This window comes from Piliocolobus tephrosceles, chromosome 3, assembly GCF_002776525.5.
Source record: "Piliocolobus tephrosceles isolate RC106 chromosome 3, ASM277652v3, whole genome shotgun sequence".
NCBI lineage: Eukaryota > Metazoa > Chordata > Mammalia > Primates > Cercopithecidae > Piliocolobus > Piliocolobus tephrosceles.
The window spans coordinates 181,365,256-181,379,320 of NC_045436.1; the positions used below are offsets into that span (position 1 = coordinate 181,365,256).

General features: G+C 48.6%; 1 protein-coding gene across 2 annotated transcripts in view; it reads right to left on the reverse strand.

Moving 5' to 3' along the window:
- The window catches only part of RGS12 (regulator of G protein signaling 12), a 143,480-nt gene that overhangs the window by 109,767 nt on the left and 19,648 nt on the right, over positions 1-14,065 (reverse strand). Inside the window, exons 1-2 of one of the 2 annotated variants that reach the window (XM_023206824.2) lie at positions 12,788-13,149; positions 9,974-11,955 (exon numbers count right to left, since the gene is read on the reverse strand). In XM_023206824.2, the coding sequence (XP_023062592.1) occupies positions 9,974-11,854 (1,881 nt within the window). In that variant the 5' untranslated portion in view covers positions 11,855-11,955; positions 12,788-13,149. Of the gene's footprint in view, positions 1-9,973; positions 11,956-12,787; positions 13,150-14,065 lie in introns of those variants that run through there. The other variant, XM_023206825.2, reaches the window with a different exon arrangement.

Sequence of the window (14,065 nt, forward strand, 5' to 3'; positions counted from 1 at the left end):
AGTATTCCATTGGGTATAGATGCCACGCTGAAGAGTATTCCATTGGGCATAGATGCCACGTTTCCTTTATCCACTCACCCACCGACGGACACTTAGGTTGATTCCATATCTCTGCTACTGTGGATAGTGCTGCAGTAAACACAAGAGCACAGCTATCTTTTTGATACGATTTCTTCTCCTGTGGCTAGCTGGATGTCCAGTAGTAGGTTGCTGGTCCGAATGGCAGCTCTATTTTCGGGACTTTGAAACATCTCCACGCTGTTCTCCACAGAGGCTGTATTGATTTCCATTCCCACCAGCAGTGTGTGAGAGTTCCCTTGGCAACGTCTGCTACTGTTTGACTTTTTATTAACAGTCGTTCCGAGTGAGGTAAGACGGTATCTCGCTGTGGTTTTAATTTGCACTTCTCTGATGGTAACTGATACTGGGCATTTTCTCATATGCCTGTTGAATATTTGTATATCTTCTTGTGAAAAATGTCTACTCATATCCTTTGCCCACTTTTTAATGGCGTTATTTTGTTGCTGTGAGCTGTATGAGTGCTCATATATTCTGGATATTAGACCTTTGTCAGGTGCATATTTTGGAAATATTTTCTTCCATCCTGCAGGCTATCTGTTCACTCTGTTGAATATTTCTTTTGCTGTGCAGAAGTTCTTTAACTCCCACTTGTCCAATTTTGTTTCTGTGGCCTGTACTTCTGAGAATTCAACAATAAATTATTTGCCGAGACCAATCTCCAAAAGAGTTTCCCTAGGTTTTCTTCTAGTATTTTTATAGTTTCAGGTTTAAGTCTTTAATCCAGCTTGAGTTGATTTTGTGTATGGTGAGAGATACGAGTCCAGTTTCATTCTTCTACACAGGGCAATCCAATTTTCCCAGTACCATTTACTGAAAAGGATGTCTTTTCCCCATTGTCTGTTCTCGTTAACTTTGTCAAAGATCACTTAGCTGTAAATATGTGGCTTTATTTCTGGGTTCTCTATTTTGTTGTCTAGTTTTATACCAGTAACATGCTGTTTTGGTTACTACAGCCTTGTATAATTTGAAGTCAGGTAATGCGATATCTCCAGCTTTGTTCTTTTTGCTTAGAATTGCTCTGGCTATTCAGGCTCTTTTTTGGTTCCATATAAATTTTAGGACTGCATTTTCTACTTCTGTGAAAAATTACCTTGGTATTTTGGTAGGGATTACATTGAATTTGTAGATTGCTTCAGACAGTGTGGTCACTTTAATGATATTAATTATTCCAGTCCATGAACATGGATGTTTTTCCATTGGTTTGTGTCATCTACAATTTCTCTCATCAGTATTTTGTAGCTTTCCTTGTGGAAATCTTTCACTTCCTTGGTTCAGCTGATACCTAGGTATTTTATTTTTGTAGTTATTGTAAATGGGACTGCTTCCTTGATTTCTTTCTCAGCTAGATCATTATTGGTGTAAAGAAACACTACTGATTTTTGTACACTGATTTTGTATCCTGCAACTTTGCTGAATTTATTTATCCAATCTAAGAGTTTTTCAGTCAAGTCTTTAGGTTTTTCTAGATATAAGGTCACATCTAGCCAGGGGCGGTGGCTCATACCTCCCAGCACTTTGGATAGCCAAGGCAGGCAGATTGCTTGAACCAGAAGTTTGAGACCAGCCTAGGCTACACTATAATACTCCACCTCTACAAAAAAATTTAAAAATTAGTCAGGCATGGTAGTATGCACCTGTAGTCCTAGCTACCTGGGGGGCTGAGGCAGGAGGATCCCTTGAGTCCAGGAGTTTGAGGTTACAGTGACCTAGAATAGCAGCACTGCACTCCAGTCTGGGTGACAGAGCAAGACTTTGTCTCAAAAAAAAAAAAGATTATGTCATCAGCAAACCAGGATAATTTGACTTCCTCTTTTCTAACTGGTATGCCTTTTATTTATTCCTCTTGCCTAACTGCTCTGGCTAGGACTTCCAGTACTATGTTGAATAGGAGTGATGAGAGTGGGCATCCTTGTCTTGTTCCAGTTCTCAGAGGGAATGCTTTCAAACTTTTCCCCTTTCAGTATGATGTTGACTGTGGGTTTGTCATAGAAGGCCTTTATCATTTTGAGCTTCTACGCCTTGTTTGTTGAGGGTTTTTATCATGCTGAATTTTACCAACTGCTTATTCTAAGATGGTCATATGGTTTTGTTCCTAATTCTATTTATGGGATGTATCACATTTACTGATTTGCATATGTTGAACCATCCTTGCATCCCTGGCACATAACACATCATAGCATATTATCTTTTTGGTGTGCTGCTGGAGTCAGTTTGCTAGTATTTTGTTGAAATTTGTACATCTGTGTTCAACAGAAATATTGGTCTGTACTTTCAGTGTTGTGTCCTTATCTGGTTTGGGTACTGGGGTGATACTGGCCTCATAGAATGAGTCAGGAAGAACTCCCTCACCCTCCATTTTCTGGAACTGTTTCAGGAGGGTTAGTACTAGTTCTTCGTAGGTTTGGTAGAATTCGGCTGTGAATCTATTTGGCCCTGGGCTTTTCTCTGTTAGGAGATGTTTTTGTTACTGATTCAATCTCACTGCTCATTATTCAGACCCACCCTCTTGGTAACTAATCCACTCCTGTGACAACCTATCAAGGATGAATGGATTATGGATTCTGCCATTCATGAGGGCAGAGTCCTCGTGACCCAATCACCTCTTAAAGGCCTCACTTCTTAATACTGTCACATTGGGGATGACATTTCATCATGAGTTTCAGAGAGGACAAACATTCAGACCACAGCACATCCCTATTACGGAGCTTTTAATCTATATAATAAATTATAAAAATAATCAAATTTACTCGTTGATCTTATGACAAGGTTCATATCAAATAAATCAAAATGAAACTTAAGCTGCATTTCTGAACCAACGAATCCTATCCTTTACCCTCCAAGCATGCATAAATCACCTTTCAGAAAACTCCTCCCAAGAAAATTCCCACTCTCTATCTAAACTGTAGCTACCAAAAATTCATTCATTTTCAATTTTTCCCCTTTGGCAGATTTTTTATAACTAGTTTAAAATATTTTGACCAAGGCACTAATTTCTTTTATATACAAAGAGCTCTTACTAATCAATAAGAAAAAGGCCTACAATCAGGTAGAAAAATGGCCAAGGTACATGAATCAGGAGTAGACAATAAAAGAAATATTTATGGTCAATTAACATACAAAATTGCTCAATTTAAGAAATTAAATAATACCATTTCTTTCCTCTCAGATTGGCAAATAAATAAAAGACTGATAAAACTCTAGAGCTACACGGGTAGGAGGAAAAGGGCCTCTTCTCCAGCTACCTAAGATGCTGAAAGGGAAGCAGGCCAAACGGAAGGAGGTGGCCCTGGCCCCTGCCACCATGCAGCAGCAGGAGGCCAAGAAGATGGACGTCTGAGGCAAGGCCTAAGAATTTCTGCACTGGACAGGATGTCCAGCCATTACAGGGACCTCGCCCACTTTGTCAAAGGGCCTGCTGTATCAGGCTGCAGCGGCAAAGGGCCATCCTCCTTGCGTGGCTGAAAGCATCTCCTGTGATTCACTGGTTCACCCAGGGCTCAGGCCACAGGCAGCTAGCCAACCACGTATGCTGGCCCACAGCACTAACCAGAGACAAGCAAGAGAAGAAGCAGAGACTGCTGGCCTGGGCTGAGACAGCACTGGCCCAGGGGACATCCCCACTAAGAGACGGACCATGTGTCCTTCCAACAGGAGTTGATGCTGCCACAACATTCGTGGAAAACAAGAAGGCTCAGCTAGTGGTAACTGCACGTGACGTGGCTCCCACTGAGCTGGTTGTCTTCCTGCCTGCCTGTGTCCTGAGATGTGGGTTCCCTACCGCACTGTCAAGGAGAAGGCCTGACGAGGGCGTCAAGCCTGCAGGACCGACGAGTCTGCTCCACTGTCACCTTCACACAGGTTAACTTGGAAGACAAGGGAGCTCTAAGCTGGCGGAAGCTATCAAGACCCACGACAACAGATATGAGAAGATCTGCCATCACTGGGAAGGCTACGCTCTGGGACCAAAATCTGTGGCTCACATTGCCAAGCTGGAAAAGGCAAAGGCCACGAAACCTGTCACTAAACTGGGTGAAATGAACACTGTTGAGTTTTCTGTACATCAAAATAACACAAATTCTCCTTCAATAAAAAAGGGGGCATACACACACACATACACTACTGACAAAAATATAAACTGGAAGACCTCTTTGGTGGGCAATTTGGCAAACTTTAAAATGCACATACACTTTTAAAAATAGCAATTCCACATCTAGTAACCTACCCAAAAGAAAACTCACATATATACAAAGATAGAACCCTAAGAATTTTTACTGCAATCCAGTTTATAATGAAATCTAGAAACAGTCTAAGGTTGCCATCAACTGGGAACTGATTCAATAAAAAATGGCACAGGCATACGATGGAATACCATGTGGCCACTACAATGAAGAAGAGTTTTTAAAATTGATATACAACTAAGTACACGAGAAACGTGTTTTAGAAAAAAGTAACTCACAGCAGTATGTCACATGTAGTTTCAATAAAGGGAAGGAAAAGGAGGAGAATATCCAAGAGGTTGTGCAGACAGAGTAAGTGCATGAAAGGAAGCGGACTCCAACTGCAGCTCTCCATGTGGAGCGGGACAGAGGCAGCAGCAGCATCTAAGGCTCCGACTCTTACAGTGCTTGGGTATGTTATTATGAATACATGGTGGAGAATGAGATGATGAGCACCCACCCACCAACACACTGCACTGCGAGACATAAAACTGCACCAGCACGAGCAAGGCGCCGCAGCACCCCTCCGGGAGAGGCCCCCCTGGCCTCGCACTTCCTCGCCCTCCCGCTCGCCCCTGGCTTGTCCTCCCACCTAGGGGCAGGCACCACCCTGGACAGCAGACTGCACTGCTCACGGGCTTGAGGCTTCTGTACTTTGCCTTTTTCATGAGCGCTGTTTTCAGATGTACTTCAGGTGATGCAGGTACCACCATCTCGCTCAGATGTACCTCTTTGGTATTCCAGTACACCCATGAGGTATTTCTCCATTCTCCTGTTAATGGTCTTATCTCAGTAAGAAACAGCTGAGAAGGAAGGAAGGAACTGCAAATCCACCCTTCTGCGGGCAGCAGTCCTCAAGTGCTGTGGTCTCAGGACTCCTGGGAGGACCTACAAACTACTGAGCACCTCAGCGAGCCTTTATCTTTGTGGGTTTCAGCTACTGACGTTTCTCATACCAGAAATTAAACTGAGGAATGTAAAAGTATTTATTCATTCATTTCAAAATTACACCAATCAATCCTTTACATATCATAAATAACATATTTTCATTTTTAAAATTTCCAAAATCCATTGTATGGAAATTTTAAGAACGTGGGTGCTGCTACTTAACCAGGTATTTTAATTAATATAATTAATTTAATTAATATAACTTTGAGTCAGTTTGCAAAGACACAGAATTAAACACACTTGCCTTAAATGAAACACAAGGCCATCATTTTTGATGACAGAAGCATTTCGAGATCCTGGGTTCTCTTTCACATCAACCCCTTTTATAGTCACAGGCCTGAGTGTTTATCTCCATGAGAACCAGTTTGTGCTGGCTACAGACATTAGGCAGAGACAAGGAGCAAACTACACAAAAGGGAAAGCAGTCCACTTCCAAACATCAAATCATCCACTTCAAGAATTTCAGACCCTCAGCAAGTCTACAAGTAACTCAGCTCCCATTCCTTGCTCCTCCCCAGAGGAGGGAGAAGCTGACGAGGATGAGCTGGCACAAAGTCATCGCCTGGGTCAGTGTGCAGGGGGTTAGAGCTTTCCATCTCACCAAGAAGAGATCGAAATGCTGAGCAACAAAGAGTCTGGCTCGCTGGTTTCCAGGCCTCCACAGGAGCAAGTGGCCACTGAGGGCGGAAACCTGGGCTGAGCCTGCAGACAGCAGGATGGAGGTGGCAGTGACAAAAGCCTTGGGAAAGGACAGCAATGGAGAATCCAGTGGCAGTTAGGACACAGAACTGTTGGCCTTAGACACCAACTTGTGACTAGATGCAGCATTATATTTCTTCTAATAGTCAGCTTTTTTTGCATACAGATTAAGAAAGGCTGGTGCCAGTAATTTAAACGTTCACGGAACCAGTAATAACTGTGTAGACGGAATGCTGAAGATTCTTCTAGGGCTAAGAGTGAGTGCCTAAGCCAAGGACACCGTCGGCAGGGGCCCCTCCCCAGGCCTGGGCCTCAGAGCATGCTGGACACCACGCGCCTGCAGCGCACTGCAGAGAGGAGCTGACGGGGCTGTCCAGGCCAGAGCTGCTCCACAGCCACAGAAAACCCCGCACTGGGGTGCAGGCAAGCCAAGGTGGGTTCAAAAGGAGAAGTTGAGGGTTAGATGCCCTTGGGGGGTATTGAAGAAGGGTGCATACAGACGCTGGGTAGCCCAACGAGGCGCTGTGCCAGGAATCAAGGCATTTCCTCTGAGCACCAAGCCCACCCTGCCATGCCCAGCTTCTGATCCTGGCACTGGGCCTTGAAGACCACATGGCTATCCTGACCAGGGGCTCGATGTTCAGCACTGGGCACGGGCACTGCTTCCCAGGTGACGTGGGATGGGCTGGCGTGTGAGGGTCCCACATCATTTTTCCTGGGGACTGGGGACAGCTACCAATCCTCACCCGGGAGCTGCTTCACTCTCTCACAGCTGCGATGGACTCACGGTCCTGTCAGATAAGGCCCCTACGCTGGGCATCTAAACCTCCCACACCCACGTTTCCAGACTCAGCCCCTTTCCACACTGATGACCTTAGCCTTGTCTTTTCTGTCTTTCAGCAGCTAACCATCTTTTCCTTTGTTAACAATTCTGTACACTGAATTTTTCCTGTTCAAATACTCCTGTGTTTCCTATCTCCTGGCTGGATCCTGACTGATTCCACCTGAGTTTGTGCAAAGTAAAGCCCTGAAGTCCCCGTCACCACTAACAATCCGGAGTCACGTGAAGCTTGCTACCTGACACCGCTGCACCCTCCAGGGGCCTCCTCTGCTCTCTCCCTCCCTGTGCCAACTCTTCTTCTTCTAATTTCCAGGCCCTTCCTGCATCCCTGCTGGCCCCTTCTCTCAGCACAGGCCAGCGTCCAGGTTGGACCCTGATCATTGTGGATGGTCACGGCCACCTTCAAAGCTCTGCAGACCTGCCCAGAGGGACGTCCGGACCCATCTTGTGGCCACATCATGACCCCTGGAAGTTTCTGCTGCTCTAACGGGGGAGGCTATGGGATCAGACTGACCTAACTACGCAGGAAGGCCCACTTGGCAAAGTAAACAGCAACAGATACACTTCAAGAGATTACAGCAGGAACCCATAAAACACAACATGTTACTACCTATTTATTTTTAGACAGTGTATCACGCCACATTATGAAGGCCATTCCAAATCACACACAGGAGTGTCTCTGTGGGAAGCAACACGGAGTGCCAGGGCTGTCTTGGTCCCAGCACTTACATGCCCTGTGACTGCAGGCAAGTTACCTGACAGCCAAACCTCAATCTCCTGGCCTGATGGCCTCAGGATTCCTATCAAGATAAGGATGCACTCTGCAAAGCAGTGACAACCGCACCGTTATTTCCAACCCTGAGGACATGCCGGCTCCCCTTCTGCTCTGCTCCAGTGTGGATGGGAAGAGCCAGGACCCTCATCTTCCCTGCAAAGAAGCCCAAGACTGGCATCACAACCCCGCCTACACACCCATGTCACCCGCCCCAAGGAGCAGTCCATTCACTGGTGGGATGGGGATGACAGCGTTATCTGTCTCTCAGGTCCCCTAAGGACCATAAGCATCACTGTCAATCAACTAAAATAGCATCACACTCCCCAACGTCCAGGTCACTTTGAATTTCAGGAGAAAGCAGGTGAAGGTGCCCTGTAATCCACAAAGAACCACATAAACACCAGTGTCAACCTTCACTACACCACAGCCGTGGAGAAAACACAGTTTTAAATATGTATTCAAAGAGATGAGGAATCTCCTGATGCCAAAGAACATTTTCACCACTTTCCAGGGCTCTTCACCTCCCCATCCCTGGCCAATACAGGCAGCTCACACTGAGGCCGGCTCCCTGGCAGTGGCCCTGCACCACCACCTACGGGCTCCACGGGGAAGTGAGGGGAGGCCCAGAGCAGGCAGGAGGGCACCTCCTTGAGAATCCAGCCCAGGGCTCAGATCAAGAGACAGGAAAAGACAGCAGCAGCATGCACAGCTGCAGAATGACTCCTCTAAAAAGGAGGCTGAGGCCAGGTGTGGTGTGGCTCATGCCTGTAATCCCAGCACTCTGGGAGGCTGAGGCAGGAGGATCGCTTGAGCTCAGGAATTCAAGACCAGCCTGGGCAACATGGCAAAATCCCATCTTTACAAAAAATATAAAAATTAGCCCGGCATGGTAGCCAGTGCCTGTAGTCCCAGCTACTCAGGAGGCTGAGGTGGGAGGATCACTTGAGCTCGGGAGCAGGGGCTGCAGTGAACTACGATCGAGCCACTGCACTTGAGCCTGGACAACAGAGCCAGACCCTATCCCCCCAGAAAAAGAGGAAGCTAAAAATCCATATGATTACAAGTGTTTTAAAAAAACACAATTATATGCTTACATACATCAAAATATTATCAGTGATCATTTTGAGGCGATAAAACAAGAAATCTCTCCTTCCTCCATTTTTTAAATTTTATTTTATTTTAGAGTCAGAGTCTCGCTCTGTCACCCAGGCTAGAGTGCAGTGGCTGCAACATAGCTCACGGCAGCCTTGAACTCCTGGGCTCAAGCAAACCTCCTGTCTCAGCCTGCAAAGCAGAGTCACAGGCATATGCCACAGCTTCTTCCTTGCCTTTAAATGGTCTCTCAGGTGCCACATTTCATCATGGAAAACACTAGCCCTGGGTAGGGAAATCGAGTAGAAATAATCATCAAACATGGCCTTTCCTACTCCCCGCCCCTGCCCACCCAGTCAGCAGCCTTAGAGGGTGTTCTTAGGATAGTCTCAGGATGTGAACAAACACTAAAAAGGTGTCTTTACACCGTAAAAGGCCAGAGTAGTTTCTTTGCAACAAAGGAAGCTAAGTGCCCACCCCCATCACTTGTCAGAACGGCCCTGGCTCCAAACAGAGCACCCACCGCACAGCCCCACACAGCAGCACCACCTCCTGCTGGAGGAAGTCCTTCCAGAGGGTTCCCTGCACCCAACCGCAAAGGCACAGCCCCGCACAGTCCCGCATGGCAGCACTGCCTCCTGCTGGACAAAGTCCCTTCCAGACGGTTCCCAGCTTTGCTCATTTACTCTCTTTCCTGCTCCAAACTTAGCTCCTAAAGGAAGGCAGGGCTCCCAAAGGGATGCTGATGGGTCCAGGTCTTCGAGGCAGCACTACACACCATGAGGTACCCCTTGGTGAGCAGGCAGCATGCGGCTCCCAGGGCCCACTGCAGAGTCCAGCCGGTGTTTTCCACAGCAGGATATCCCCCATGGAGGCTCTCGGTGCTTTAAGAATATTCTCGTCTCAAGAGGGATGTGGGACACTGGGATGAAGATTCTGGGGTCAGACCTAAAATGGGCTTCAAGGGGCCACAGGGACAGAGCAAGGGAAGAGCAGGAAGGGGAGGAAGGGCCTTACCCTGAGCTCTAAGATGACAACTTCCCTCTCGCCACCACCTCTCCTGCCCAGATGTCCTGCCCAGACCCAGCCATCACAGCCAGAACCAGAACCAAGGACTCCAACAGGGCAGGGGGCGAGGAGTCCCAGCAAGACACAGTCCGCAGCCCAGAGGCAATGCAGACACCCTGTGATGGCCACAGAGGCCACAGGGCCAGCCAGAGGAAGCCAGGACTGTGCAACCTGGTGACTGGGAGTCGCCTCCCCATGGCTGCTAAGTGAGGAGGTTGGGCCTCTGTGCTGAGTGGCTTCTGGCAGGCTTACCTTTTTATCTTCCTTAGTCTTTCGAACATTTCGATGGGGACCAAAAATGTTTTGCATTCCAAAGGCCTTCCTGGACCACTCCCTCTTTGGAGCGCTCAGTGGGGGCTGCGCGAAGCTGCCCTCCACCCTGTAGCGGTCCGCGGGGATCTTGCTCATAGGAGGGGGCAGTGTGCCGCAGTTGACGCTGGACCAGCCGTCGGTGGAATCTGTGTAAGACTCCTGGTCGCTGGCATGGCCGCACTGCCACTCCCGGAGCACGTGAACCGGGAGCCAGCGCTGGTTGGAACCACAGCTGGCGCCCACGGTGCCCCTCTTGGAAGGGGGGACTGAGCTCCTCAAAGAAGCTGGAGGCACCTCCACAGGAGAGGCCGGTCCTAGGTGCTTGTTTAGGTCCCGGAACCTGTCAGTCTGATGAGCGGCCTCAAATGGGGGGCTCCCTTCGGAGTCCGGACAGAAGGGCCCAGTCCAGGGAGCACCCCAGGGCTGGGTACCCCTCCCACCCACACCGTCCCACGCGCTGCTTCCGGGGCCGTGCCTGCTTGAGCTCCCACCCAGGTCCACCACAAGGACTCGGTTGCTCTTCTCCTCCTGGTGGAAGTTCCCGATGCCGCTGTCACTGTTGCTGCTGGTGCTGTTGTTCTGGTGGGCATCGGCGTCCCCGTCCAGAAAGGCGCGGGCCCGCATGCCCTCAATCAGCTCACCCATATCTCGGTACAGGACAGAGATGAACTGCAGGACAGGGAGGGAGGATGCCGGGAATTCCAGACAGCCATTGGTGTCTGGGTCAGCCGTGCACTCAAACCCAAACCGCCGAGCAATGCCTTGGTGGATCTTGTGACTAAACAAGTCTGGGTCCACCATGAACACGTGGCAGGAAGTCCGCAGGGCACCCTCCTCCTCCTGGGCCAGGCTCCCGTCATCATTCGTCTGCATGGTCACCAACCCAAAAAATCGCCGGTCGTCCGGGCACACGGCGCTGAAGGCCAGCTTCTCAGCCGGGTACTCGGCCACGACCCCAGCCTTGTCAGTGCTCAGCTGCACACAGTCGTGCATGATCTTCATGGTCACCAGTGAGTGGATTTTCTGCTCTGCCCGCAGGCGCCGCATGCAGCCGCGGATGGCTTGCAAGCTGTCGGACTCCAGGTTGGAACTCGTGGAAGGAAGCTCAATGGAGCCTAAGTAGCCCACGATCATCGCCACGTTTAAAATACTTGCATCCAATGCGAAATCGTCATGACTTTCTAGTCCAATGCTGAAAACCGAATCATCATGAATAACTTTTGATATTTCCTCCTTAGAAAGCATGTTGGGATTTGGATTATTTATACTTTCATGTCCAACATCAAATCGAGCTGCGGCCGACTCCGAAAGCGATCTTTGTTTCAATTTCAAGGGCTCTGAACTGCTCGCACAAAGGCTCGGGTTTTCAAAAATCATATTGAAAATTCCACCAGACTGCATTTCCTCCACGACTCGCTCTGCTCTGTTTATACCGAGTGCTTTAGAATCCAGCTTGGGTTTCAGCCAGCCTTTTCCTTCATAGAGTCCCCCGTCTTCGTCACTGGAACAGGATTCGAGGCGTCCGATGCCTTCAGCGATCACCATGTGCAGGACGCCAGAGCACTTCCCAATTAATTTCACTACATCTTCATGAGACGCTTTTTTCACGTTGATTTCATTGACAGCAAATATCTGGTCTCCAGCTCGGAGGCCCACAAAATCCGCAGGGCTCCCTCTCACGACGCAGCTGAGCACACAGGGCGCCTGTCCCGAAAGTGTGAATCCATAGCCGGCCCTCCCCCGGGCAACCTCCACACTCCGCACCCTCGGGGGCGCCGGCCCAGGCAATGGGCGCTTGGACGCCTCCCCAACTCTAAACATTCTGATGAGCTTCCAAGACCAAGAGCATGTCTCATTGTTCCCGTGGAGCCATATTTGAGGGAATGCTTGATGCTACCATGTTTGCTTCTTCAAACAGTGCCCTAAGAAAGAAAAATGAACAGCTCATTATTAAAGCCCATCTTTCTCCACTGCTCACTGGTATTACCTAAACACAAAAACATAATTCATAATAAAAACCACCACAGAAAGCACCTCTTAAGTGTCTATCGATAATAAATCTTCAAGTCAGGCAAAGAAGCTTCCTTTCGGAGTAGAAAATGTCTCGCACAACTGCTACCTTGTTACTGCACGAGTTCCTGTTCCTGCCCGCAGACCCACCCACCCACCCACCGTGGGCGTGAGGATGCAAGACTGCTTGCTTCCCCGTGCTGCTTCCACACCCTCTTTGGATGGAAAGAGCCCCTTGCTACTCAAAGTGTCATCCGTGGACTGGCAGCCTGTCTGAAAGGCAGACTTTCGGGCTCCACTCAGAACAAACACACCCAAACCCCCGTTTCATAGGACAGCAGAGTCCAAGCGTGAGAAGCAAGGCCTGCTACAGGCTTCAGGTTCAAAGGCACCTGCAGAACAGGGTCTAACTCCTTAGTTGATTACAAATTCCCTCACATAGAGTTTCCTCTCAGGAGAGGGGTCACCTAATATTCCATGACCCTTCCACATTAATTTATTGTGAATATACTGTGTGGGGGAAAGTGCATTAGCCTGAAACAACCTCAATCAATACTGCAGAGGCCACCCAACAGGCTAGATAAAAACCACCACCAAAAAAGCAAAGAAACATCATATTAACTCAATTCTTCCAGGGGATATGACTTTAAAAGTATTGGTTGTCATTAAGAACAAACTTGTCAGGGGTTCCCAGACCACCCCCAGGCCAGTGATTCCCAGGACTTAGTACAAAGGTGCACTCACAGCTGAGATTCATCAGAGCGAAAGGATTCCACACAAAATCAGCAGGGGCAGAGGCCCATGGGGCGATGTCCTGAGGAAACTTGGCCTGAGCTTCCAGAATCCTCTCCCGGTGGGGTCGCGCAGGACGCACTGAGCTCCCCCCAGAGTGAGCCGTGACAGTGTGTGCAGTGTCGTCACCAGGGAAGCCCACCGGAGACTCAGTGCCAGAGTTTTGACTGCGGGCTGGGCACATGGGCACTCTCTGCCTGCCTCGCACCCAGACTCTGGACTCCCAGAGGGAAAGCAGGTTCTCAGCACAAACCCCGTTGCCCACACAAGCAGCTGAGCACAGGGAGCCCCTCCTCAGTGAGGATGGTGGGCACCGTCCTGACACCACTCAGGGGCCAGCCTGGCACACAGGCCTCTCCAGATGGTCTCGGGCCTGCCGTGTAGTCTCTCCTGCAAGACTCTTTAAAGATCACTTGAAAAAGCAATACAGTAAGTGATGATGTTGTGAAGATGCAAAATAGAACAGAGGGTATGTTTTTTAAAGAAATAATTGTTTTAAAGGTATTACAAGAGATTTTTGTGTCTTGGGATACAGTTTCCAGCAACAGGATCATAAACAGATTTGAAGTAATTTACACACACAAAAGCTACAGAACTAGATAAAGTGGAAAGGCTATTACTGGGTGACTCCAAGAGTGGCTTCTGTGATAACAAACACGGACATACAACATGCGCACTTAGTAAAATTATGTTTTGATAGAGAAGAGTCAAAAATGAATATAAATTACATTACTCAATAGCTAAGTAGTACTATATTAATAATTTAAATATTAGGACTGGGCATTTAACTATTTAATGTTCATCATTAAAAAATAAATAAATAAACGTAAAAGTTGGCAAAGAAACATCCTTGGGGATCTTCTCATTGGATCTCCTTCAGAGGTGTGACAGGCTGGCTGCTGGCCCCGATACACCCACGTCTTCACTCCCAAGCTTCTGGATGGCTCCTCCCATCCACGTGACCTCGTGAAGGCTCTGGAGATGGGGAGAGTGTCAGGTGCGCCCGTGTGAGCCTGGGGTCAGAGCCAGAGGGGATAGCCATGTGGGAAGGATGCAGAGACCGCAGGGATTCAAGGACGGGTCTCGAGCCCAGGCAGACAGGCAGGCGGTCGCCTCCAGAAGCTGCAAAGGTGAAGGAAGCAGACTTAAAGCCGCCAAAGGAACCAGCTCTGCCACATCTGCCATCAGCCAGGTCACAGTGACTGCAGACATGAAGCCCCTGAAAACGCA